This window comes from Lissotriton vulgaris, chromosome 1_1 (genome assembly GCF_964263255.1).
Source record: "Lissotriton vulgaris chromosome 1_1, aLisVul1.2, whole genome shotgun sequence".
Lineage (NCBI taxonomy): Eukaryota > Metazoa > Chordata > Amphibia > Caudata > Salamandridae > Lissotriton > Lissotriton vulgaris.
Genome location: NC_141685.1, coordinates 1,873,129,201 through 1,873,155,799, shown reverse-complemented (window position 1 = coordinate 1,873,155,799; position 26,599 = coordinate 1,873,129,201). Strand labels below are relative to the sequence as shown.

The following is a 26,599-nucleotide window of genomic DNA, read 5'->3' as shown; positions in this document are numbered from 1 at the left end:
CACGCACGGGAGAAGATGAAGGATTACAAGAAAACAACAGCCAGCAAGGGCAAAAATCTGTACTACCCGAGGAAGGCAGAAGCTAAAATGTAGTGGGAATATATTTTTGTTCTTTAGAGAGTCCATCTGTTTGAGTTGCTTCTTTCTTGTGGATGGATGGATGGAGATATATATATAATATATATATATATATATATATATATACACACACAAAATTCAATACTTGTAAATAAACGTACAGTTTGGCACCGCAATACTTGGGAGTACGCGCCCGGTCATTTTTAAGGGTTTAGGGTGGTTAAGGAATTTTTAGAGATTAGAGTGGGTATGGGCTTTTGGGTGGCAAAGGCATTTTTAGGGAATATATATATATATATATATATATATATATATATATATATATATATATATATATAGTTAATACTTACCTATAATATTTTTAGGGATTAGGGTGGGTATGGGCTTTTGGGTGGCAAAGGCATTTTTAGGGCGCGGGTGTGCACACACACACTCTTAATACTTACCTATAATATTTTTACCATGCACTTATAGGTAAGTAAAAACTCATTATACTTATACAAGTGTCTAATAAGAAATGGTTCATACTTACCAGCCAAAAACGTACATTTTAGGGGTAAAGGCATATCCGTGTAAAAATGTTTGTTGTAAAGACAGACGTTGTTAAGGTTTATGTTGTAAAGCCTTCACTGTAAAGGCTTTCGTTGTTTAGCCTATGTTCCAACATACAACCGATGGCTGAAACAGTTATTACTTGAATAGACACAAGAAATTTGCTCTATGCTTAAAAAAAAGGTCTACCTTAATGCCTTGTAGATTCTATGTAACCCCAAAGGCAATAAACTTTGCATGAACTGTCCTTCACTGGCACGCCTTTGTGTAAGAGTTGGAAGCTCCGATACACCTGGTTTGTACAGTCATAAAAGTTCCTCTTGATCCCCATCCTTCCTCTCTTCGCTCGCTTTCATCTCCGAGGGTCCTAAAAGCAGATACAATCTTACCTTATTGTCTAACCAACCTGTACTTCTATAAGGCTAACTGACACGACCAGCAAATTGCAGAAAACATAAGTATTGAAAACACAACCCTGAGGACGGGCAGAGGCTGCTACCAATAGATGTTTCAAACAATTACGCAACTTTTTTGCATTTAATAAAATACGAAAACCATAGTAGTTATGAAGGTGAATGCCAAAGCCCAGAGACTCCCAAGCAAGTTATATGCAACTCCCGTAAATACAAAATGTGCATTTTAATGTTATGATGAATTCTAGCACATTTCAATCAAGGAAAAACGGACACAGTAAAGAGTACAGGGTTATATATATATTACAGTTTGCGGTGTTATAATACATTTGTGGTTGTATATTAAAAAAAACGTTAAGAGCAGATGGAATCCACGCTCGCTTAAATAGCTCTCATGAAAACAAATCATTCATTGTATTTATTTCCTTTTGTCCAAAAACCAAAAAAACGACATTATACCTTGGCCGCCTTTAAAAATGCTTCAGTAAAACACTGAACTCGCACAATAAATGCATCTCCAAAGCTTTTAACATAAATTGCTTTCATACAAAGAAGAAAGACTATTTCCAAAGCAGCACATACGGCAAAAGCCATGATGATTTTGGAACCAGAAAAGTCCATTCTCGATCTCATTCCATTTGAGAGGATATCCGCTTCATAATAAAGTACCAAATATTAATTACAGGATTAAGTAAAAATATTTATCTTTTCCTACTTTCAACCCAAATCTAATGGGCATGTTTGGTTTATTTAAAATAATTCTAAAGGAAGGAGGAGATATTCAGGTTAGCCGATTTACCAGCTTTCTTCAAGGAAAACTAAAATACAAAAAAAAGGAAAAATAGTAGATTAGCTAAGCTTTGTGCTCTAATTAATTGACTTAATTATAGTGATTTCCAATGGCTAAAACCCACGGCGACTGGGAAACGTGCCAGTTCTGAATACTTTTGCAATGTTTTCATTTGTATATAAGGACACTAAAATGATCCAGTCATGCAATGTTCATTTTAAGCGTTCTGCATCTCTTTTCCAATTTTGTAGCTGAGAATCTTGTTCCAGTCGATTTTAGTGCGGGTGACTGGCAACTGCCGACGTAAGGCCTTGAAAGTAGTGTCCGACATAGTTTGATAGTTCTCGCTGATGGCAGTCTGTAAAAAAAATAGTCAACACAAAGTGTAACCAGTTAATGTTGTGGCATGCATGAAGTAAACTGACAATTCTGTAAGTAAAGTTGAACAGTTAAGTAGCACAATCGACGACTGTTTAGCTATCAAGCACTTATACAGAAACAAGGATGCGCCTGTGCTAACAGTATAAATCAAAAGGTCTTAGTTAACACCAGACCTAAAAATGCATCGAGTCACAATAAAGCCTGGTAGACTTAAAGAGGAGCAAGACTCAAACCAGTCATTGCACCTGTGGCCTCTGTTCCTGGGCGGCTGTTAACAGATCATCCCTTTTGTTTGCTCCAATTACTTGCCATCTACTAAAATGCTTCATTTTAGGTTTCGCAGATACAGACAGCCCAAGTTGGCTAGCCCATTTTGTATTTGTCCCTTCCATGGAATGTAGCCTCTATCATCCTTCTGATCGGCTGACTTGTATCCTGCCACTGCTTATTTGTTGGGAGCTGCATTTTAACGCAAGCGCTCTAAAACTGCATGTGCTTTCCAGGACACTATTGTGTGCTTCTGCCCAGCTGCTGCACTCTGTGTTGCTGTCTAATTTACAAGCTCTCTTATATAATTCCCTCTTCATCAAACTCCGCTTTCTCGCCTGCGAGCTTCTGTTCGCGTACAGCTTTTTTCATCCCCAACCACATAATCTTTTTTTTATATTTAAATTGTATTAGTTTTTTGGGGTGGACAAGGTAGCAAAAAGCTGTCAGTCCACACCTTTACAGAAGTGCTTTTACAGTAGTGTCATTTTTAATTTACCAATCCATCTCGGATTGGTAAATAAATTAAATAAAAATGGAACCTGCAACATTTTTTAAGCACACCTTGCTTAATGATGCATGTGTAAAGATGTGGTTACATCACTATACTTTGTTTCCCCCCCTTTTGGCCATGCTTTACAGCATCACTAAAATGCACTGACAAAGCCAATAGGTTCCAAGGGTAAGATCTATTGGCTTTGCCAATGCTTATTTAAAAGGTGTATGTGCATCTCCAGCTGAAGCAGCCCCTTGGTGGAAAAAAGTAAATTAAGTCGGACTTTACTGGTCACTTTAAGGCCTATCCTTAATCTCGCCGTGTTGGCCATAATCATGGTGAAATTAGCTGTCCCAAAGCTCAAAAATCATCTGGATGCTCATAATGGTCTTCTTCTTTTCCAATCAGAGCTTTTATTCACGGCACAAAATACCTCAACTGGTAGGATGCTTCTTAATCATACTAAATTGGTCTGTGGCTTGCAATACTATGAATAATTATATGTTGCTGAAAACCTCACTACGGAGCCTCAAGTAAACACTTCTATTATCGAATGGTTTAATTTTTTTAAGCCCTCATGCTGAAAGGGAGAAACTATTCGCTCATGTCGGCTCCAGCCGAGTACTGCAGCGTTCACAGTTGATACCAATTGGCTTTAAAATTTACATGGCCTCCTCGGTTTTGACTTTAAGGACAGACAGGAATGGATCCAGTCGATATAAAATTTTAAATAAGATCTTCGCAGAATGTTCCTTCAGGCCTGGAACTTCAAAAAATGCTAAAGAATATCAAACTTTGGGAGCATACCAATCATGTCACAGCTAGTCGATTGCCAGACTGAGGTCATCTGTTTTGGAGTCCAAGATCGAGCTGGCCGTAGCTCACTACCCCATTCTAATGTTTTTTGTAGAAAAACTAGTATCTGCTTCCAAAAAGGTTTTTTTAAAGTTACTTACCTTAGCACCAATATTTCTGGAGAATACATAATCATCCTGCAGATTACTCGCATCACCTGAAATATTAGACCTTCCTTCGTAGGCTTTCCCAGAAAAGCTTTTCTTCAGCAATGTCACTAGCACCATTAGGCGGAACCATGATGCTTTAGCTGTGACTCTTCCTTAGGACATGACAACACTGGAGTATAACTGTCTCCAATCGGTGTGTGGACAACACTTACAAAACTTTTTCTGCACCCCACTATGGCATGCGGAGACGAACCGAGCAAAGCAATGACAGCAGCAAATACAGCACATAAAGGGCACTCCTCATCGAATCAGTAAAGGGTCTGAGGAATTTGCAGGAAGACTAGAAAAGTTTTTAGAGGGTACGTGACATTTTCTTCGGATTGATACATCTTCCTGCAGCCGTTTAATGCCTCAACTGTCTTAAGCTGTACACTAACAAGACCGAAATCGTGATCTTTGGGAAGAGCACATTACTGTGGGTCTTCACTTGGTGACCAACAGACCTAGGACTGACAGCCACCTCCACACCGATAACCTTGGACAGCAAACTAGACATGACCACCCAAGTCAATGCCGTCACAGCCTCATGCTTCCATTCCCTGAAGGTGCGGAGGAAGATTTTCTAATGGCTTCCACTCAGCACCTGTGAAACCATCACGCACATTCTGGTCGCAAGCAAGCTGGACTACGGGATCAACAAACACATCAAAGGGCTTCATAACTCAGTGGCCAGTACTACTCTCAACCTCCTATGCTGCACTCCCATCTCACCACACCCAAAGATGCTCCACTGGCTCCCCATTCACAAACTAGCACAACTCAAACTTCTCACCCACAATTTGAAGGCACTACATAACACTTGCTCAAAATACCTCAACAATTGCATTTGCTTTTACAAACCTTTCAGACACCTCCGCTCGACTTCCACTCTTACTTGCACGATTCCCATACATAGGGGCAACCAGATCCTTCTCCTACAATGCTCCTAAAGTGTGGAACGACCTGCCGCCAAACATAGGAGCCTCCTTCTGACTTCTAGAATTCCGCAATAAGCTGCAGACCTGGCTTTTCAAGTAGTCCCACTAGCCCCTATTTGTATCTAGACCCACAGCTGCTCAGCACCAAGATACCCTCCCGGCTGATAGTGTGCTATACAAAAGGTAACAGTTAATAGATTTTGCTATGTCCCAACTGTGAACAACAACTAATGCCTGTGGGTGAGAAGAATTGGAAGATGGATTTAGGTGACCCAGAGACCCCATATTTAGGACAAGTAAGAGAAGGCTCTGAGACATAATCTTAAACTTAACCCACCAAATGAACAAGATGTCCTTCTTGGGGAGCAAAAAGTAAAGGCAGTAGAATCAAATTCATCTTTCTACCAGAAGTGGAAATTTGGACAACCATACTTAAAAAAAAAACTTTATTTATATTTTCACAAACATACACTGCTAGGCAATGATTTGTGACACTTCAGGCACAGTAAAAAGAGAAAAAAAAGAATACCATTGAGGTTCAGGTGTATAGCAAGTACAATGCAAAGCATAGATGTGATGTATGGGGATGGGCAGGTACAATCCAAAAATCTCAAATATTACAATATAAGGGAAAAAAAACACCACATTACCAAAGTTAATCCAGATATAACATAAAACGCCCCACTGCAAATGAACAGACAAAATGAAGGAGAGGTGGCCATAGCCATATTCATGTTAACGACTTCGCACATAATCTAGGTCAACTCGCTGAGATTATTCATACTTACAATGGTGTTGAACAAAGCATATCAGTCATCATCCCCCACTTCTCCCAAGTGCAAAATACCTAAGATCATATGTGTCTGATTCAGTATTGAGGTATACTAGGTCAGTGTGCCACTATTTTATTGTGGGGACAAGACCCTTCATTCAACGCATTGCTACCCTGTGGCATGCCAGAAGCAAGCCCAAAGCCACCAGGCGCCGGAATATCTTTGAGACGTCTAACATAACCCAATAGGGCCATCAATGGAGTAAATATCAATGACTCCCCAAGGATATCTTTTAGTGTGTGAAATATCGCAAGCCAAAAGTGTTGCACTTCGGGGCAGTACCACACCATGTGCATGAAGGCAGCGACGTTCGGTCCACAACACGAGCACTTGGAATTCTTGCACAAGCCATAGCGAAACAAGCGGATACCGGATTCAGATATTTAAAATGCATTCATCTATGACAACCATTTGAGGGGAGGATTTGATGCAAAAATAAGCCCACTGTGGTTTGCTAAATTCTATGCTTAAAACCTCTTGCCAATCACTTCAGGCCCTGGGTACGTCAGGTTATTGGACCTCTTGTGAAAAAGAATAGAACTTTGCAGTTGCATGCAATGGTGCGGTCGACTGCAAGAGGTAGGTAAGAGCTGGGAGCTGCAATGACTCATCCAATAAAGTGTGCATCATGTGACGTGCCCTATAATATTGAAATTGTGCTAGTACGGACAATGCCTTGTTCCTCGCGCAAACCTGCACTCAGCCCTGGAGTACTCCGTTTTAGAAAAAGTCCCACATATATCGTATCCCACGGTCATGTAGTGCCTCTGCTGTTGCTTTTTCCTGCCCCAACGGGAACCATCGACACCACTCCAAGGGGAGTTGGGGAGTCTACAACGAGAGTCTTTTTGGCAGGTCCAGCGATTTCCTCCAAAAGCTCCACGATGATGCCTACAGGATCAATCTCATGGAACCTACACACTGCCCTATCAAATATATATAGAAACAATGATAGCAGGGACGCCGCATCCTGCTCTAGGCTGAGATGTGGCAAATCCTGGGGCCCATGAAACCAATAATAGGCAAACATACAGTGCGTCGACCAATAATAGTCCTTTAAGTCTGGAACGTTGAGTCCACCCATTTCATAAGGTAACGGGAGTTTATCCCAATGCACAAGTGGCTTCTTTCCAACCCACACCAATCTCACTAATATGCCACACAGAGTCGGAAAAAACACATTAGGTAGAAGTATACGGATATTTAGGAGAAAAATAATTTATCTGGGGAGAATCACCATCTTCATCATAGCTATACGTCCACACAGCGAAAGGGTTAAGGTAAACAAATCCAACGGTCTACTGCCTCCGTGAGGCGATGTACAGCCTTCTCATAATTGTTGCGCAGTACAACCTCTGGACCAGTATGTATTTGAGCACCTAAATAACGAACCAGCTCCGTTGTCCAAATGAGCGGAAACTCCAGTGACACTGGAGTCATAGCAGCGTTAAGTGGAAACATAAGAGACTTGTCCCAAATAATACGTAACCCAGAATGGCCACCAAAGCACACAACCTGGCGAAAGATTGTGTTCAGTGTCCTGAAAGTATAATAGGGTATCTTCAGCATACGTTGAAATAAGTATATAATGGGGAAATCGAATACCACAGTGAGAATGGTACTCATGCAACTCACATGCCAAAGGCTCCACCACCAGCATGAAGAGCAAGGCTGATGGGAGCATCCTTGTTGTGTGCCCCTCATAATAGCCAACAGTGCGGATACCCTACCGTTTAGGTGTATGCGTGCCGTCGGCTCCGTGAAGAGAACCCAGACAAGTTGCAAGCCCACTCCCACACATCGGACGACCGAAAACAGACTTCCACTTGACGGAGTCAAAAGCTTTTTCTGCGTCTAAAAAAATCGCTGCGGCCGGAACGTCAGAAAAAATATGTGATGTTACCCATGAAAAGAGTTTGGAGGTGGTGTATGAGAGACCGACTCGATATAAAACCAGTTTGTTCAGGTCCCACAATATTGGGAAGCAAAGGCGTCAAACAATTGGCCAAAGCCTTGGCAAAGAGCTTAGTATCCGTGTTTATAAGAGAAAGCAGCCGATAAGAGAAACATTGATCAGCAGGTTTACCCAGTTTAAGCAACATGATGAGTATCGGTTTGCACACCGTTAGATGCCTTTGGCCGTCGTGGACCATGCCTTCAAAAAGAGTGACAAGATGTGGTATAAGTTTATCTTTGTATGCTGTTTAGAAGGCCACTGTGCCTTCCCGCTCGGAATGTCTTAACGCAGTAGCAAATTCCGTGGGACGAAGAGGGGTCATAAGTCACTCCCGTTGATATCCAGTTAACTACTTCATAGTTATATGCATTAGTTAGTCTGTTACAGCTTGGTCATTGTGGACAGTATGTGAAGTATAAAGATCGGTATAATATTGGCAAATCAGATCTGCCACCTGACCAGACATATGTAGAGGGATATCCTGCTCATCTCTGAATACTATACCATCTTCGGGACTAGGCAGAACACGAGCAGCTAGAGTTGTGCCCGGATCTCTCGAACATACCTGCTCAAGTACATAACCTCGTCCTTAGCCAACTAGTTCTATTCTGCTAAAGACACATGCTTGGCTGTTTCACTGTGAGTGTTCCAATGTAGCCAAGTCTCCCTTCAACCTCACAAATTGAACAGAGAATGCTAGCACATTTAGAGATGTTAACCCCACGAAAGCAGACTCTGAAAGCCTCCCAAATAGTGGTAAATTTGGACACTGAATTCAAATTAGTGCAAATTTAAGTATCAATCTCCTACGTAAATTCCTGGCAAAACACAATGTCCAGCAAGGAATATTGTAGGAAGCGTCAGGAAAACGCAGATGGTAGTGGGTCTTCTAGCTCAAGAACTAGTCATGCGGTTGAATGATATGAGTATGCACGAGGCAATAACAAACCATGGGCATCTAACTATATAAGATTAGCCAATAGTCGATTTCTGTATGTCATAAATTAATGGGTGTATCCCCTAACCTGTAGAAAAGTGCTACGCTATACATCCACCACACCACAACGGTCAGCAACATCAGCTATAGCATGGGCAGCCAGAAAGGGGCACTGAGGCAGGCCCTGGGACCGATCTCAAGAGGACTGGGCGCAGTTAAAATCACTGCACTAAATCTAGGGTAAACTATCATTACGGGATTGCTTAGCATGCAGAGTATGATAACACTGCAGATAGGCATAGTTTGGTCGGTAGACCCCACTAGTAACACCTCAAAAAGTGCTTTGCGGCATCGCACCACAACGAAACGCCCTCCAGGGTCTACACACATACACTTCCTGTAATTGTTTCCCGGAGCCTTCCCATGGTGAAATTAAGACCCCCACGGGCATGGGTAGTAAAACCAGCTGCATAACTTATTTCCCCATGCATCTCTGTGTGAGCCGTCCGCTATTGAGAGGCAAATGTGTCTCCTGTAGTATAGCTACATCTATCTGGTGACCCAGTCAATACAAAATAAATTTTAAGGATTTTACAACTATCGTTTAGCTTTTTAATGTTCCAAGTGAGAAGATTCAACAATAGCGAGGGCCTATTAGAAGCAGCTGTAGCCCAAACCCTGCCAGGCATTTCTACATCATGTAATGGAGAACAACTGGCTAAATTATAATAAATGCACCTGTGTACCCCATTGTTTGTGCCCTAGAACCTATTTGATATGCCAACATCCACCCCCGACCAGTCATGCCCCCAACAAATGACACAGCAAAGCACATCCCACCCCAGGCTCTCCCGATCCCCCAAGCAGCAAACCCCATATGAGAACAATGTGGTGCACACATGGAGGTACAGGATGCCAACACAGCACCTCCGTAACAAAGTCACAGAGGGGTCGCTAATGAAACAAGCATTTGCAATGAAATAGGTCTCGCATTAGTAAAAGTTTGAGCTATTAGCGTTGCTGATAATAATGCAACGCCAATAACTGAAACATTTAGTAATGCGAGAACTATTGTATTGCAAATGCTTGTTTTTTTTTTTTTTTTTTACACCTACTACAGTCCCAAAAATAAAATAAACCCGAACTGGAGATTCCTTCTTTTTGTACAATACAGCTAAGCTAAGGAACCACCTCACCCCTCGCATTCATTAGTCTACAGTCAAACTACTTGAACTTCTGAAAGCAACTGAAAACTTCCCTCTTCCCTTGATATGCTCGAAGTCTGAATCTGCATCACTATCAGTGTTGGAATGCCCGCAGGTAACTGGGCGCTTATAAATGCCACCTCATTCATTCCTATAATGGACTCGAGAAATAGTACAACATTCTCCATTTAGACATTTGTTAAGGCATCAGATGTAATTAACAGAAACTGCCCCCACCTCCCTAAATAAAATGATTAAAATTTAGCGACAAAGTGCCAGTGCAAGACAATACAAGATGGCAGCCAGCAAAGACTACTTGCTTAACCCCACGAGCGTGGAAGTACTGCTCATCAGCACCACATATCTGATCTGTCAGTGGCAGGTTAAGGGTCACTGGTTACCTCTGTTGCTTAGTGCAATATTCTGGTGTCCAACTAGTACTACTGCGGTGCAACCAGTGGCCAGGGTAACAAGTAATGGCGCTGTAAATGACAATGTCTTTTACCCCGTTGACCCCCGCAAAGCTCATCAGCATGTGGCCGCCACGGTTTGCAGCGCACCCAACAAATACAGAATGGACAGCTGTTTCTCCCAGTGGAGCTATTTCACTAAACTCACTAAAAGGCCATTAATATTGTATTTTAAGTGCTCGTTTATTGTATATTTGGACCAGTGGCTCAGCTATCAATAGTGCAGATTGGAGGGGGCAATGGGATGCACACCTCATCCAAATAATAGCAGTTTTTTGTTATTTTATATATTCTACGGCCAAACAATGGTTTCGGAACATTTTCTGTGCTTACGGTAGAACCCAGACCAAGGAAGATGAGGAGGGTTTGTGTTCAGGTGATGGCTGCGCGCACCCTTATCTTTGTAAAGAGAAACATCACACGTAAAAACGCATTAGTTGTTAATTTCTGTTAGAATCCAGCTCGAGCCAGTGAGCAGAGCCTCTTTCCGAAAAAAAAAAAAAAAAAAAATCTTTCCGAAACCTAGGCACACGTCGCAGGGTAACGCCCCAAAGGCCATAATAGGGTTGTGCGCTTGCGTAATTCCCCTGTGGGTCCTACTCTGTGGAGAAGCAAAATCATGGCGGAGCTGATGGCGTGGCACCGGTGTGTTTGTGTGTGTGGGAGATGGAATGGGTCAATGGGGTGTTAGGAACCAGCAAAATATAAACTTATTCGCATACACTGAACAACAGAATAAAGGACACAGTGCTGCTGCTCCGGCTAAATTACAAAGCACAAAAACACGAGAGTGCACCGGATGTAACCAGATCAATATTTTTTTGGTATGGTTATAAAATCAAGCTCCGTTCCCATACAAGATACGTCTCGATGCGTGTTTGCATTATTGCTTACCTCCATCCTGTTTGCACTCAGCCGCTGTGCCCAAGTCACGTATAGAAATAGGAACATGAAATGCTGCTCAGAGACAGCAGAGCCTACAGTTCCCCCCCCAACCCCCCCCCCCCCCCCCCCTGCACACAGGGGCTTCTCTCCACTCACCTCATTTCGGGTGAACAGGTCAGGCCGTAAGGCAAACAAATACTATTTTATAAAAGTGGTCAATGCAGGGTTTCACTTTATTAGCGGCCGCGGACCTCTAAAGAAAGCGGCGTGGCCTCTATTAACATGAAAGTTAAGCATGGGGCGCATGAAAACTACAACCACAACAAGAACAAGCATTCACAATGCAACGGTTTCGCCTTTGCAAAAGTTAGAACTATTGGCATTGTAAATGACAACATTTTTATTTATGTGTTGGTTTTGAAAACAGATAAATAAATGGCATTGTCATTTACATTGCCAATAGCTTAATCTCTCGCAAATGTGAGACCTATTGTACCCTACTGGACGAGATCAGCAGACAGCAATTACTACCACACACACACACACCCAGAGCCACAGACACCCAGAGCCACAGACACACACACACACACCCAGAGCCAAACACACAAACACACCCAGAGCCAAACACACACACACACACCCAGAGCCAAACACACACACACACACAGACACCCAGAGCCGCCCACACACACACAGACACCCAGAGCCGCCCACACACACACAGACACACACACACCCAGAGCCACACACACACCCAGAGCCACACCCACACCCACCCACCCAGAGCCACACCCACACCCACCGGGCAGGGAAGCAAGCACCGCCAGGGGGCAGGGAAGCAAGCACCGCCAGGGGGCAGGGAAGCAAGCACCGCCAGGGAAGCAAGCACCGCCAGGGGGCAGGGGAGCAAGCACCGCCAGGGGGCAGGGGAGCAAGCACCGCCAGGGGGCAGGGGAGCAAGCACCGCCAGGGGGCAGGGGAGCAAGCACAGCCAGGGGGCAGAAGAGCAAGCACAGCCAGGGGGCAGGGGAGCAAGCACAGCCAGGGGGCAGGGGAGCAAGCACAGCCAGGGGGCAGAAGAGCAAGCACAGCCAGGGGGCAGGGGAGCAAGCACAGCCAGGTTGCAGGGGAGCAAGCACAGCCAGGGGCAGGGGAACCAAGGGGCGGGGGAGCAAGCACAGCCAGGGGGCGGGGAAGCAAGCACAGCCAGGGGGCAGGGAAGCAAGCACAGCCAGGGGGCAGGGAAGCAAGCACACTAGTAGGTTTCAAAAGAGATCCTGGGCTGCACAATTTTGACATCAAGTATTTGTGCAACAGCTGGCCGGAGATCCCTACTGGAATACTGGGAGAGGTCATGAACCCTCTGCCTACTCAGAAACGCAGATAAGGAGCAAGATTAAACTTTCAAGCAGGATGAAACAGAAAGCATGATGATCAACGCATAACCAGTGCTGCTGCCACAGCCAGAGTTAACACAACGTAAAGAATGTCGCTACGCAGAACTGGAAATCACCATGCCGCATTGAATAAGATTTAGACAACCTGACAGGTATATGCAGCATACGAGGACTGCAGTATTATTCGCAAATCTAGTGTTTCTGATGTACTACCAGTGACCAAGCATGTAATATTCATTGTACACTTCAAAACATAACTGATGATGTCCCAGTCTGCTCTCCTTCACAAAATCGGTTCTCAGAATGGCCTATATACCAATTGTGAGGAGTCTAACTGTATTTCAAGCACTTTACAAGGGGCACACTACGAAACAAAAGTTACTTTGACAATGATTAAGGATATGAAAAACAGAAGTATCAAAAGAGTGAGTGCAGATGCGATCAAAGCGTCAGGAAAGGGAAAAAGATATAGCAGAATTTTCTGTGGTTTGGACAGAGATAAGGATTAGACCATAACTGGTTACTAAATAGTCAAGCTAAAAAAAGGTTATTAGGTTTATGGGATGAATACAGAATGAGCACCACAAGGGTGAAAGGGGGGGCTCGCATAATGGACTAGGAAGGGGAAGTGAACTAGTGTTTGTTTTCTGGGAGGTTCACACTGCAGTTTTGTATAATTTTAGGGTAAATAACCAGCTCTGGTTACAGAAGAGCCTAGTATTCATCAGTCAGCAGAAAGCTTAAAAATGAAGTTTTGGGGTTTCCCACCTATTGGAAAGGGATAACAAGGCAGTGGAGGCAGGGAGTAAGATACGCGGACAGCCAACAAGTGTCTGTAGTGTCTTGGTTTGTATGCATGCATCTGTTGTGTGGAAATGCTGTATAATGTGGAGTGCGAATACTCTAATAATGTGATGATGTGTGGAATTTTGAGATCTGTGTGCTAGTGATGAGCTAGCTATTGATTTAAGCTGGAAGTAAAATGAAGACCCACCAGGGGAGGTGCAATATGTAACTAATGGCCTAACAGGGAATAAAGTACGTCGCTCCAGCCTGATGCCCTCCAATCTCTAGTGTGATGACAAAAGCCCTAAAACTGCCATGTGTAAGTGGGGCTAGGGGTGTCGTGTTGCACAAAGACAAGTTGCCCTGGCCAGCCTAGATGAGCTTTGCAGGCTTTTTGTATCATTAAATGCGAGGACTATGCAATAAGAGCATGCTTTTAACATAGTGCTCAGCCCCTCCAATTCGGATTTACTGCGTCGTGTTCCTGCCGCTTTCTAAATTCTCGCACTGCTTTTGTATCCATCTATGTTGAGTGCGATACATTGTTGAGAGGTCTGCATATTGACAATGCAAGGCATAAAATAAAGACCTTAACACAAGTGGGACTTGCTCCTTATTCCGTGGCACGAATCTCCAAGCTCCTGCTACACCAATATCGACATATTGTGGGTGGCCAAGGCCTACTTAGGTCGATGCGTTCTGCCCCTCCTGGTGCCTCGGAGCCAGGTGTGCAACGCAAAGACCCTATAATTAAGCACAAGGATCAATGTTCTGAAGTGTTTTCTATTTGAAATAAAAGGGTCGGCCGAGGGGCACAGGCAGGCCAAAACGAAAAGCAATCGTTAATCAATACCGCACTCAAAGCATTAATGTTATGACACTGCTGTAAAACAGCATCCGGACTCAAAAACAATTTCTTTTCTGCAAATGACAAAGGGAGAGTTTTGCTGAGGCAACATGGGTTTGTTTACTCTAGTCGGAGCTCGTGGTAAAGTTCACACGCCTGTCATTCACAAAGACCCTTCCCTGTCTAAGGGCTTCTTATAGCAGCAGAACCATCGGCCAAAAGGAGCTCGCACGCCTGCCGTTCTCTTTAAAACAATACCTCGACCTCAGGCGCTTCAGCAGTCATTTAGGGAGGTCAGTTTTATGATCAAGGCAGGGTTTGCAGGCCGGGGTGCAAAAATCCATGGACAACGGTGTGGGGGGTGGGGGAGGTCGAGAAAATCCACCTAGTGCGGGCGGGGGGTGAATATAAATTGAATTATGTTCCATCAGAGAGACTGTCACTTTGAGGTTGTTCTGTACTTTTACGGACCATAAATAACCTAAACGCAAATAAAGAGTATCATTTAGAATTGATTCCACCACGTGACGTGTGAATGCAGCATGATTTCCATTGTCACCCCACTTACCAGGGAGTAAAACACGAGACTGGTCATCGTTGTCGTACTTAGTGCCCTCGTATTCGTACATTCTGCATATATACACGCACCTCATTAAACGTCTGTACGCACAACCATGCTTATACAGACATGCAACATCAGCAGACATGCATTGACACATGTTTAGGCACACACGCAAAAACACGTATACTTTTACAAAAGCATGAAAAATCGCGCACAAGATGTTTTTTTTTTTTCTTGGGGTTATGGCCTTGTAAAGGGAATCAGGTAATCAATTAATAGGAAGTCTTCCAAAACAGTTACTGGAAAAGTTAAGATAGAAATATTAAAGATTAAAAGAATTAACTGTCTGACTGCAAACTTTGCTTTTGGAACACTTCAAGTCTTTATCCTGTTGTCGGCTCAACCTTTCAATTCACTTATAAAAGCGGGAGGGGGCCGGCTTAAAACAAGCATTGGCCGCGAGGCCGGGCCACAAAGATAAAAAAAAACAAAACAAAAGCGAGAAAAAAAAAAAAAAAAAAAAAAAAAAAAAAAGAAGTCAGTGGAAAATGCAACCACGGCTAACTGTGCTTGGCTGCGTGCTGGCCAGCCGAACGGATAGCCTTCGTTGTTGGAGCCCATAAGAAAGTGGGTGGCAAATGGTGAGCAATTTCGCAGCCGCTTTGATGTTCAGTGAGAACATCAAAGCGGCCGCGAAAATGCTACCAAATCCTGCAGGTGGACAGATGGTGCGCGCGCCCGGTACACGTGCACTGTGCCAGATCCGCCTGCAGACTTTGGGAGCATTCTTGAATGCCCCCAACTATACGAGACCTAAAAAAAATACACTAATTGCGCAGCCAAAATTCAGGAACATGTTACCCCACTCCACAACCTCGCACATTATTCAAACGTCATACCTATAATGACATCGTTAAATATACATAGTTAAATCCAAGCATCTTTAAAAGAAAACTATGCAAAACACATTAATAGGAAATAAGCAAACCCACAGTATTTCTGACATGCAAAGGGTCAAGAATTCATCTTTGTCAACCAGGTTTATCTAAATTAGAAGAGGCCCCCGACTCTCCGTCCTCAGGGATCTCAGTCTACTGCCCGCCAGCTCATGTTTGAGAAATTGTAGCAAACTCCTAGGATAGCCAACGTTTTTTGTTTTGCCATAGACAGTCACCATCAGAAAGAGCCGGGTTAAGTATAGCATAGTCAATTTTCAGTTCCTGTAGTTTCTTCTGAACTGGAAGAACTGTCTCCGTGCTCCTTGGACCTGCAGAGTATAAACTGGGAAAATAGAAAGTTCTGCACCTTCATATCAAAGGGTCTGCAATTCTATGGAACGGCACAGTGCTGCCTCTATCTCTATAATTAAGCAATCTTGCTAAAATCGGACAGGGTCTGGCCCCAGGTATCGGCCTTGGGGCCAATGAAAGATGAGCGCGCTCCACCACAAAAAATATCGGAAAATGTCTCTGGCCCCAAAAGGTTCTTAAGGAGCTTTTCCAAAAAGGTGTCTACATTGCCCACATTTGAGGAACCAGCGAACCTAATATGGAGATGATTTTGCCTAAAGCAGGCCTCCAAATCCTTGGCCTTGGCCTGCAGCACCGAAACAGGCTTCTCCAACTACTTCTGGGCCCGATCACTGAGATTGCTCATCCTTAACCTCTGACACGTCTCTCGACCATATTGAGATGCTCAGCATGCTTGTCTATGCGCTCTGACATCTTATACATACGGTAGGCGAAGGCGTCGATTTTCCCATTGATCTTTAGAAGCCCGAGGTTGCTTAGTAGTCAAGATTTTGCTTAATTTTTCATGAACAGCATTTTATCTTCCGTGTGCTATCTAAAAAGGGAATAGCCAGAGAAAGGCAGATTCACTATTTTCAGCTTTGCGTCTGGTTTCAAAGATGATTCTTATCTAGGATCTTGGTCTGAATGAAATTCCATGGCAAAAGGCAGTAGCAGAGAGAACAACAGAATCAACTGCAGCGCTGATGGATTCATTTGAAATGAGAGGCCTCTCTGATATATTTCATCCCTTCCCAAGTCTCTCTATGATATCTGTCCAGTAATGCCGCCGAATTAGCATTGAGAAATGTGTAGATACTGTACCAAACATCTTTCCAATAGCATCCATTCTTTTACTTTCTCTATCAGGTGGTCTCTGGTGCAGAAGCGCGTGTCCTCTGTTCTGCTGTCATAATTACTAAAACCGTTTTAGAATCAGCCTTGATGTAGTCTGGATCCTGAGGCGGAGGCTTGTATTTCTTTAAAAGCCTTGGGTAGGCAGATTTTACAGTGGTTGGTGAACTTATCTATGAGGTCTGGAAGAAGAGGCAGAAAAGGCGTTGACGTAATTCTTGATAGCAGGGTTTCTAAAATAACAGACTGACTGTTCAGGAGCATCAACTTGTATATTGAGCTTAGAAGTTACTCTAACTAGGGCGTCTTGAAAAGTGACAATGTCATCAACAGGAATAGAAGTACATGGAGATCGAGGCGGTGATGTTGGTGTATAGGAAGAGGAGGAATCTGGAGATCCTATTCTTGATGGGATAGAAGATGTTCGTGAAGGACTGAGATTTATGCCTTATAAGAGACTTTATGAGAGAAGGGGCTTTCCACTTGCGAATATGAGACATTGATGTCACTCTTGAATGCTGTTGAACAGGAGAGATATTCGGAGGTTGTAAAGGAACCTGAATGGGATCAGAAGGAGGAATAACAGGATGTATTGGTTGCAAACCTGTATCCAGTTACAGTGAAAAAGGGTCTATACATGGAGATGAACCAGACGAGTGTGAATAAGATGAAGAGATTTCCATCTGATTGATGTTAGATGTCGAGAATGGAGGGTTCAAGGTCATACACTGTCTCTTCGGCGACAACGGAGATTATGATGAAGGTGCCTGTCTTTTCGACATGGATAGTTTCAACGTCGAAGTAGGGTGTGATTTTTGATGTTGAATAACCGGATCCTGACATCGAGCGATGAGTGTGTGACGTCGAGCGATGAGTGTGTGACGCTGATCCAATCCAGACACTGAGAAAGATCTTGACGGCGGTGCCGTACCTGTTTTGGCATTAAAGATGCACCATCTACGTGGAGTTGTTCTTTGAAGGCGAACACAACAGCAACAGGCTTCTCTGCATTGACGTTGAATGCTTGGATGTCGATGTATGATGGTGACGGTGCTAAGAATGATATTCTTCGGATTTAGATCTTCTTTTGAGTGAGTCTTTATCAGTTTTACGCCTTATTCTGAAGGATGAAGAGATGAAGACCTCTCCAACCTCCGTTCCTGGTCTGCCTTCAAATCCTCCATCCATCCACAAAAACTGAGGCCTTCTCAGTCTTCGTGTCCTTTTTGACATTTTACTACAAATGTCACAGAGGTGTTGAGGAGATCGACTTACCACACAAACTTTGTGGGCATCAGAGGAAACTTTCTTTCTGCCACAGCAAGGGCACTTTGTGAAGAGGGGGCATTAAAAACTATGTACTTGGCAGCATAGTGCCATGAAAAAGCTTTGAAAAGCACTTAGAAATGTTTTAGAAGATTAATAATGGTGAAACAATATACCAGAGTTGCCCTGAGATCCTGACAGAAGGACCTGGAAAAATAGAACTGACTCTCCGGCAACCTGCCACTACAGTGCATTGTGGGATGGGGTCCCTCTAGGATTCTTAATCGTACAGTTCTCCTATATGTACTTTTTAGTCTTAGCCGATCAGACTGTTTTTTTCCTTGCATTCTAGACTTTGATACAGCCCCTTTTCCTATGAAAAGCGTTGTAAGCTTTCCGTTCCTGCCTCCTGCAATCTCTACCAGCAAGTTCTAGGAAAATACAACCCGGACAGTCTACACTTCAAAGGAATGGGAAATGTTTTTCAGTGATGAACACTATATAGACTTTTTTTCTTGGATATTCTACATATATGGAATAAGGTGTTCTGGGAACCGCGCAGGCAGCATGGAGGTATTCAAGGCTTATAGCTTGAATGAAGATCCTGCGATGCAGAATAAGTTACTTACCTTCGGTAATGCTACATTGGTAGAGACAGGATCTAGCCACAGATTACTCACCTAAGAATACTCCTAAGGCGCCAGAATGGATCTGGAAATGTTGCACAGCAGTAGTGCCTGCGCGTAGGTAGAGGGCGTTGAGCGACTCCGTAGCAACGTCAACCACCAGATGTGACATGGACAGACTCCATATAAGCCCTCCCGACACACTGACGTCAGTTCCTTCTTTGACTACCTTCCGTACCAAATTGTACAGCAACGCATAGAAACTGTCTATAGAAACAGTGTGCTAGAAGGAGACATCTTTGTGGCAAACAAATACGAAGTCCTAAAGAGATGCATCAGAATGCCAAGAAAGGGATCTTGTAGGTAACAGTACCAGCACTTCGCAGAGCGGGTATAAGCACCCACTTCTACCGGCCAGGCTAGACTCCAATACAAAAGCCAAGGTACACCTGAGACAGCTGTGTACATTCGTAAACTTATACCCAGATGGATACTCTCTCTCCCCAACCCCTCCTCTGCACTGGATGCTACCCAGCAGTCAGTTATAGATGTCCTTTCTGCACCTGGCCTGGGGATGCCCCAAAATTGCAGAATATTGGACAGCATACACCATACCCTCCAACAAATCACTGGGCACACTGCAGTAGAGACGCCAGTAGTCAGTCTTTTGGGATACGTTAAGGAGGAACCACCAGAATACAGATGACTGCTAGCCATGCTTCTCTTACTGGCCAAGCAGCAGGGGGCCAGACACTGGGGAGGGAGGCCTGTACCATGAGTAGAACACTGACTGCAGGATGCAGCCTACTGCGACTATCAATAAGCAGCCTACTGGGAGCGGATGGCACAGGCGTTACATCCCCAGGAGATATGAGAACCACTCTTGTCATTTCTAAGACTGATATTTACAGCACTACTCCCAAGGAAACACTGAATAGTAACTAGGAAACCTAGACCATGGAAATTCAGGAGTGGCTGGGAGGGGTAGAGGGAACAAGAGATTTTGTTACAAGAATACAAATCTGGGGGAATGATGCCTACCGAAAAAGACCTTTATAGAGATGCCAACTGTGTGACAATCAAATATAATGCCAGACGAGATGCAACATGTAGTGGGATCCAAAGACATTAATTGTGCATGAAGTACCTACCTATGCCTTTCCCTCATTTCCCCTCCTTCTTCCCCCCCTCCCCATCTCGTATACCAGTTGCTAACCTGCTCTATAAGTTTGTATGGGTATTTGAAATGATAATAAAAAGAATTTAAAAAAAAGAAAGAAAATAAAGTATTGGGTCCATACGGAGATTAAAATCGCCCAAATAAATAATGAACACATTTTTAGGGAGATACGCTAGTTTTGAGTTTGGCGATATCCAGAATTGCGGAGTATCTGCATTAGGAGTTTAGATATTTAGAATTTACAAATAGTTTCCACCATGTTTTAGCCTGGTTAATAGCCAACGACCTTCGCTGTCTTGTTCAGATGAAATAATTGATAGGCCATAATTTTTTTAATGAGAGAGATGACCCCGCTTTTTTATTTTTACACAGTGTGCCTGAGCAGGCTTTATCCTCCACACAGCCAGCTTAGTCTCATACAGAGTGTTTCTTTACAAGTAATTGGTTTCCTGTAGCAAAATATCATCTTAAAGCTTCTTGCTAATTTTCCGCTTCTAGACCGAGTGAATGAAGCTTCTCGCGTTAAGTGATATAACCATAATGGACTTCATGACAAACCAATTGGGGATGGTGAGTACAACTGTTTTAATCAGTACAGTGGGAACGAAATGTAAGCCATAACAAATTTTAGGATGCCGGGAAAGCTACTCAGAGGGAGATAGAAACAGAAGATGGATTACAAGATGAGAGAGAAGATAAAGTTAAAACTAACATCAGCCCCCACAGACAACCACAAAACCCACTCCATCACCAGACCATAGCAGGCCGCCTCAAGGAAACTAGGTTCAACAAATGGGACAATGAAGGAGACCCACACCAGAGGGGAGAGATCCCTCCACAGTTCGAAACTTGTTACATAAGCCAAAACAATGGTAACAATTAATACTGGATATTGAAGAAACCACAAACAATATACAGATGTCAATAGAAAAAAATTCCAGCAAACAAATAAGCTCAACAAACATACACAAACATTTATATGAACGCTAGTACACATTTACCCATATTATTGCAGAAGCAATACTGACCCGAGCTCAAATCAAAGTAGACAATCTGATTTAAGTGCAGATATGGGAGTGATGGCCAGATTGCTTGTTCCCTCTGTCTAAATGTCGATGGTTTGTAGAATATGTCATTTGTATTTTTAGGTAAAGAAGGACAAAGTCGCAACTATCAAAATGCAGTGGGGGAAAGGGATGCGTATAGGCAAAAACAGGGTAGAGGTAGGTCAGGAACATGAGATGGAGTATAGCAGCACCATGTGATAGGTGACGGTATCTGTTAGAACCGGCTGTCTCTAGTTGGCAGAGGTATACACTTCTGACAACTAGGGACACACCTTTTCTAGTCAGGGCAAGGGGATCACACCCTTTGATAACCCCTGCTCACCCCCTCGGTAGCTTGGCAGAGCAGATAGGCTTATCTCGGAGGCTGTGCGTTAAGCATTTATGACCACATACAGTAATAAAGTGAATGCACTACGAATGGACACGACACAGTAGTATTATAAAAATAAGGATTTTTATATAAGGCTTAGCACAAGACCAAATAACGACAACAATGTACACAATCTTAATAAATACTCTGGGAAGGGAAAAATAGTTCAAAGGTAGTTTCTTCTTTAGCACAAAGTCTTTATTATCAAGCGACTCTTCTTCTTGGAAACACAGTTCTTAGCAACAGGGTAACTCACACGGGAGCTACACGACGTCGAGGCAAAGTTAATCCAAAGGTTCGGCGTCGACCGCGAGGAGCGCTACGTCGAGCCCGGAGTCACACGGACCCCCAACAACACAGTACCTTGGAAAATGAAGCACACGATGATCAGCGGCGTCGAGCAATCCGGCGTCGCGTCTTCGGTGTCGATCAGGCCTCAGCAGGCGTTGTTGTCGGTGATGCGGTTGCAAAGTGTGAGCAGCGCTCACGGCGTCGAGAGGGCACGAGGGTGATGCGATCAGCAGCGGTGCAGACACGAGGTCCTTTGGAGCTGGAGTCGAACTCGCTACTCACTGGCGTTGCTGCTGTCGTCGATCGGGCCCGGCGGCCGGCGTCGAGGAAGCGGGACACTGGAGCCATTACTCACTATGTCGAGCTGGATTCGGCGACGTGCGTCGGCGTCGAGATTGCTGGTTCTTTCAGAGGTGCTGGATTCACAGGTTCCAGCAAATAGCACTTTAAGCAGATGAAGTCCTTTAGCCCTGTGACTTCAGCAGGAGACTGGCACTCTTCCAGTCCTTGGAGATTTTCTTAGCAAGCGTGAGAGTACACACACAGTTCCTCTCTCCTGGTTCCTTGGCAAAAATAAAGAAGCACTGCAGGATTCCCCCCAGCAAACAGCACACTGGCAGAAGGGGTAGGCAAGTCCTCAGATCAGCAGGCATCTTGTCCTTGGTTACAGGGTTCCTTGTCAGAAGTGATCTAAATTCTTGGTTCAGGGGTCCTTCTCTTATACCCCTTTTCGGCTTTGATCCCTTTGTCCATGCAGGGGAATTTCCCAACATCCTGGGTCTGTTGTGGGTGGAGCCAGGCAGAAGCACCTGGCCTATTCATTGCGCAGGGCTGGGTCCTCAGACACCCAGCAGGAGGTGGAGCCAGCATTGACACTGGCAGGAGCAGAGCTATCGGCCTCCTGGCAGGAGGTGGGGCTAGGATCGTCCATGGCAGGCACAGAGCCATCAGCCGCTTGGCAGGAGGTGGAGCCAGCATTGTATCAGGCAGGGCAGGCTATCAGCAACTACTCTCCCCCTACTCTCAACGCAAATGTCCCACTCAACCCACACGGACTCATCCAGACCTGTGGAGCCACCCAGCTCCTGTCACACACACGCAAGACCAGCAGAAACCAGATATGGTTAGACAAGAAAATAGACACTTTCTAAAAGTGCTATTTTCAAACCCAGAGTCCAAAAACCATCCACACCAACGGATGCGTAATTAAACCCAGAGTTCAGGGATACCAAACTCGACATTGCACCATGCTCCCAGAGCCAGCTAGGATCATAGCATTAGTAATCCCGGCGGCCCATCCTAACTAATGGAGAGCAGGCTACCTCGCAATAGTGAAGAATGAAGATGGCTGTAATTCACTATTAGGACATGCCAACTTGGTCAGGCGTGTCCTACCTTATACTTACAATGCACCCTGCCCGTGGGCCTACCATATGGGTGACTAACATGAAGTCAAGGGAAGGTTTGAGGGGCTGGCAAGTAGGTATACTTGCGCAGCCTGCGTGACAGCACTAGGCTGCACGTGGGTCTCGCAATGACCGACCCGTAGACATTCTTTTACGAGGCCGCTCTTGTGGGTGGCACAACACGTGCTGCAAGCCCACGAGCGGCATTTGTATTTACAAGCCCCGGCACTCCTGGTGCACTAGACTAGGGACTGACAATAAACCAAATAAGCCAAACATGGATACAATCGATACATCAATTTAACATAGGGAGCACTTGCGCTATGGCACCGATCAGCAGTGGCACAGCGCCCAAAGCATATACCAGCAAAAACATCGTAAAACAGTGGAGGCAAACAGAAAAAATGGAGGAGAGACTCAAGCCAATGATGTCAGGTCTAACACGTGTCCCCTCCAGCTGAAATGTGGGGAGAACTACCCTTGACCTAGGGAGTCCTTCACTAAGGTGGAAAAATCTGGACAGACCATTAGCATTGGCGTGATCTGTCCCAGGGCGGTGTTCCACCGTAAAGTCCATCCCCTGTAGGGAAATGGACCACCTCAACAGTTTCGGATTCTCACCCCTCATCTGCATCAACCATCTGAGGGGCCTGTGGTCTGTCTGAACCCGGAAGTGAGTCCCAAACAGGTAGGGTCTTAGCTTCTTCAGCGCCCAGACCACAGCAAATGCTTCTCTCTCTATCGCACTCCACCTCGTTTCCCTGGGAAGTAACCTCCTACTGATGAAGGCTACAGGCAAGTCTCGGCCCTCTTCATTCACATGAGCTAGAACAGCCCCCACGCCATGCTCTGAAGCGTCCGTCTGGACAATAAATTCTTTCGAGAAGTCGGGTGCCTGGAGTATAGGTGCTGTGCACATTGCAGTTTTCAGGGTGTCGAAGGCCGTTTGACAGGCATCAGTCCAGATCACGTTTCGTGGCTGCTTCCTGGAAGTCAGCGAAGTCAAGGGGTGCACAATGTTACCGTAATCCTTGACAAACCTCCTGTGATAACCCGTGAGTCCTAAGAAGGCTCTCAACTGAGTCTGGGTTTTGGGCGGCGCCCAAGCCAGGATGGTATCAATCTTGGGTTGCAGGGGGGCAACTATGCCGCTCCCTACTTGGTGCCCCAAGTACACCACAGAACCCTGCCCAATCTGGCACTTACTGGCTTTGATTGGGAGGCCTGCTCTGCGCAGGGCCAACAACACTTCCTGGAGGTGGCGCAAGTGTTCCTCCCAGCTGGCGCTGAACACTGCGATGTCGTCCAGGTAGGCGGCACTGAAATCCTCCAGTCCAGCCAAGACCTGGTTGACCAACCTCTGGAAGGTGGCAGGGGCATTCTTCATCCCAAAGGGCATCACCCGGAACTGGTATAGCCCATCTGGTGTGGAGAATGCGGACCTCTCCTTTGCCCCATCGGTCAAGGCGATCAGCCAGTACTCAGCCGTTAGATCAAACGTACTAAGGAACAGGGCAGCCCCCAACCGATCTATGAGCTCATCAGCTCTGGGGATGGGGTGCGCGTCAGTCTTCGTGACCGAATTGAGTCCTCGGTAATCCACACAGAACCGGAGTTCCGGTGAAGCACCAGGCGCTGCAGCCTTCGGGACCAAGACCACTGGGCTGGCCCAAGGACTGCTAGAGGACTCAACCACCCCTAACGCAAACATCTTGGAGACCTCCTCCTTAATGTATGCTCGAACCTGGTCAGTCACCCTGTAAGCCTTGTGCTTCACAGGAGGGCTGTCTCCGGTGTCAACGTCATGGACGCACCAATGAGTGACACCCGGAACCAAGGAAAACAGATCCGGGAATTGTCCCAACAGGTGGCGACAATCCTGTTTCTTCTCAAGGGTCAGTGTGTCAGAGAGGACCACACCATCCACTGACCCGTCTTGCTCTTTAGCACACAGGAGGTCAGGAAGAGGCTCACTCTCCTCCTCCATTCCAGCATCTGTAGCTAGGAGCATGCCCACTTCGGACCTTTCTAAGTGGGGCTTTAAACGGTTGACATGCAGGACCCGCAAGGGGTTCCTGGGAGATTTCAAGTCCACCAAGTAGGTGACATCGCTCTTCTTCTCCACAACCTTAAACGGTCCAGTCCACCTGTCCTTGAGCGCACAAGGTTCCACAGGGGACATGACCCACACTTCTTGACCAGGCTGAAGCTCTACCAGAGTGGCGTTCCGGTCGTACCATCGCTTCATCTCCTCCTGGCTGGCCTCCAGATTTGTCTGAGCAAGTTCTCTGAAGCGCCAAGTCTGGTTCCGAAAGGCCAGCATGTAGCTGTATACATCCTGGGGAGGTTTCCTGGGAGATTGCTCCCAGCCTTACTTGACCAGACTCAAAGGCCCTCTTACCGGGTGACCGTACAAAAGCTCAAAGGGGCTGAACCCTAGAGACTTCTGCGGCACCTCTCGGTAAGCAAACAACAGGCATGGCAAGAGGACGTCCCATTTCCGCCTCATTGGTTCTTCAAGACCCATGATCATGCCTTTCAGGGTCCGGTTGAATCTTTCAACCAGCCCATTTCCTTGAGGGTGGTAAGGAGTGGTGAACTTGTAGGTTACCCCACACTCCTTCCACAGAGACTTCATATAGTTCGAGATGAAGTTGGTGCCCCGGTCTGACACCACCTCTCTGGGGAACCCCATCCGGGAGAAAACACCCATCAGTGCCCGTCCCACCACGGGGGCCGTCACTGTTCGGAGAGGGATGGCTTCCGGGTACCGTGTGGCATGGTCCACCAAGACCAGGATGAACCTGTTGCCCAGGGCTGTCTTGGGGTCCAGGGGCCCAAAAATGTCAATACCCACCCGGTCAAAGGGGTTACTGACCACTGGAAAAGGTTGGAGGGGAGACTTCTGCTTCCTTCCGCTTTTCCCACTTGCCTGGCAAGTGTGACAAGTCTTGCAATGGATGTCTACATCCCTACGCATCTGAGGCCAATAAAAATGGGTGACAAGCCTGTCATAGGTCTTGTCCTGCCCCAGATGTCCAGCTAACGGAACGTCATGAGCCAAACCCAGTAGGAAGGCTCTAAAGCGCTGGGGTACCACCAGCACACGGGCTAATAATAATAATAAGCATTTATTAAGCGCCTGGCTGCACAAAGCTTTGTGTCCCCGCGCTGACTGTAAAATGCAAACCCATCAGGAAGCGCATGAACCACAGGAGATAAAGTTAGTATCTGGGGAATAAGTGAGTTTTAAGTTTAGCTCTGAAACTCATTTCGGATGGCTCCATCCGTAGATGGATTGGCAGAGCATTCCAAAATTTGGTGGCCAGATAGCGGAAGGATTTTCCGCCCATCTTAGCTTTTGTGATGCGGGGGGTTTTAAATAGCATCATGCCTGACGATCTAAGGTCTCTGATCGGCCTATGGATGGTAATAAGATCTCTCAGATAGC

The 26,599-nt window shown here is 45.3% G+C and overlaps 1 protein-coding gene across 1 annotated transcript in view; it reads right to left on the bottom strand.

Moving 5' to 3' along the window:
* Positions 1–1,250: 1,250 nt before the first annotated feature.
* CAPZA2 (capping actin protein of muscle Z-line subunit alpha 2) overlaps positions 1,251–26,599 on the bottom strand; it is a 314,968-nt gene continuing 289,619 nt past the window's right edge. Inside the window, exon 10 of the mRNA XM_086919391.1 lies at positions 1,251–2,191. Within this exon, the coding sequence (XP_086775517.1) occupies positions 2,051–2,191 (141 nt within the window). The 3' untranslated portion in view covers positions 1,251–2,050. The remainder of the gene's footprint in view (positions 2,192–26,599) is intronic.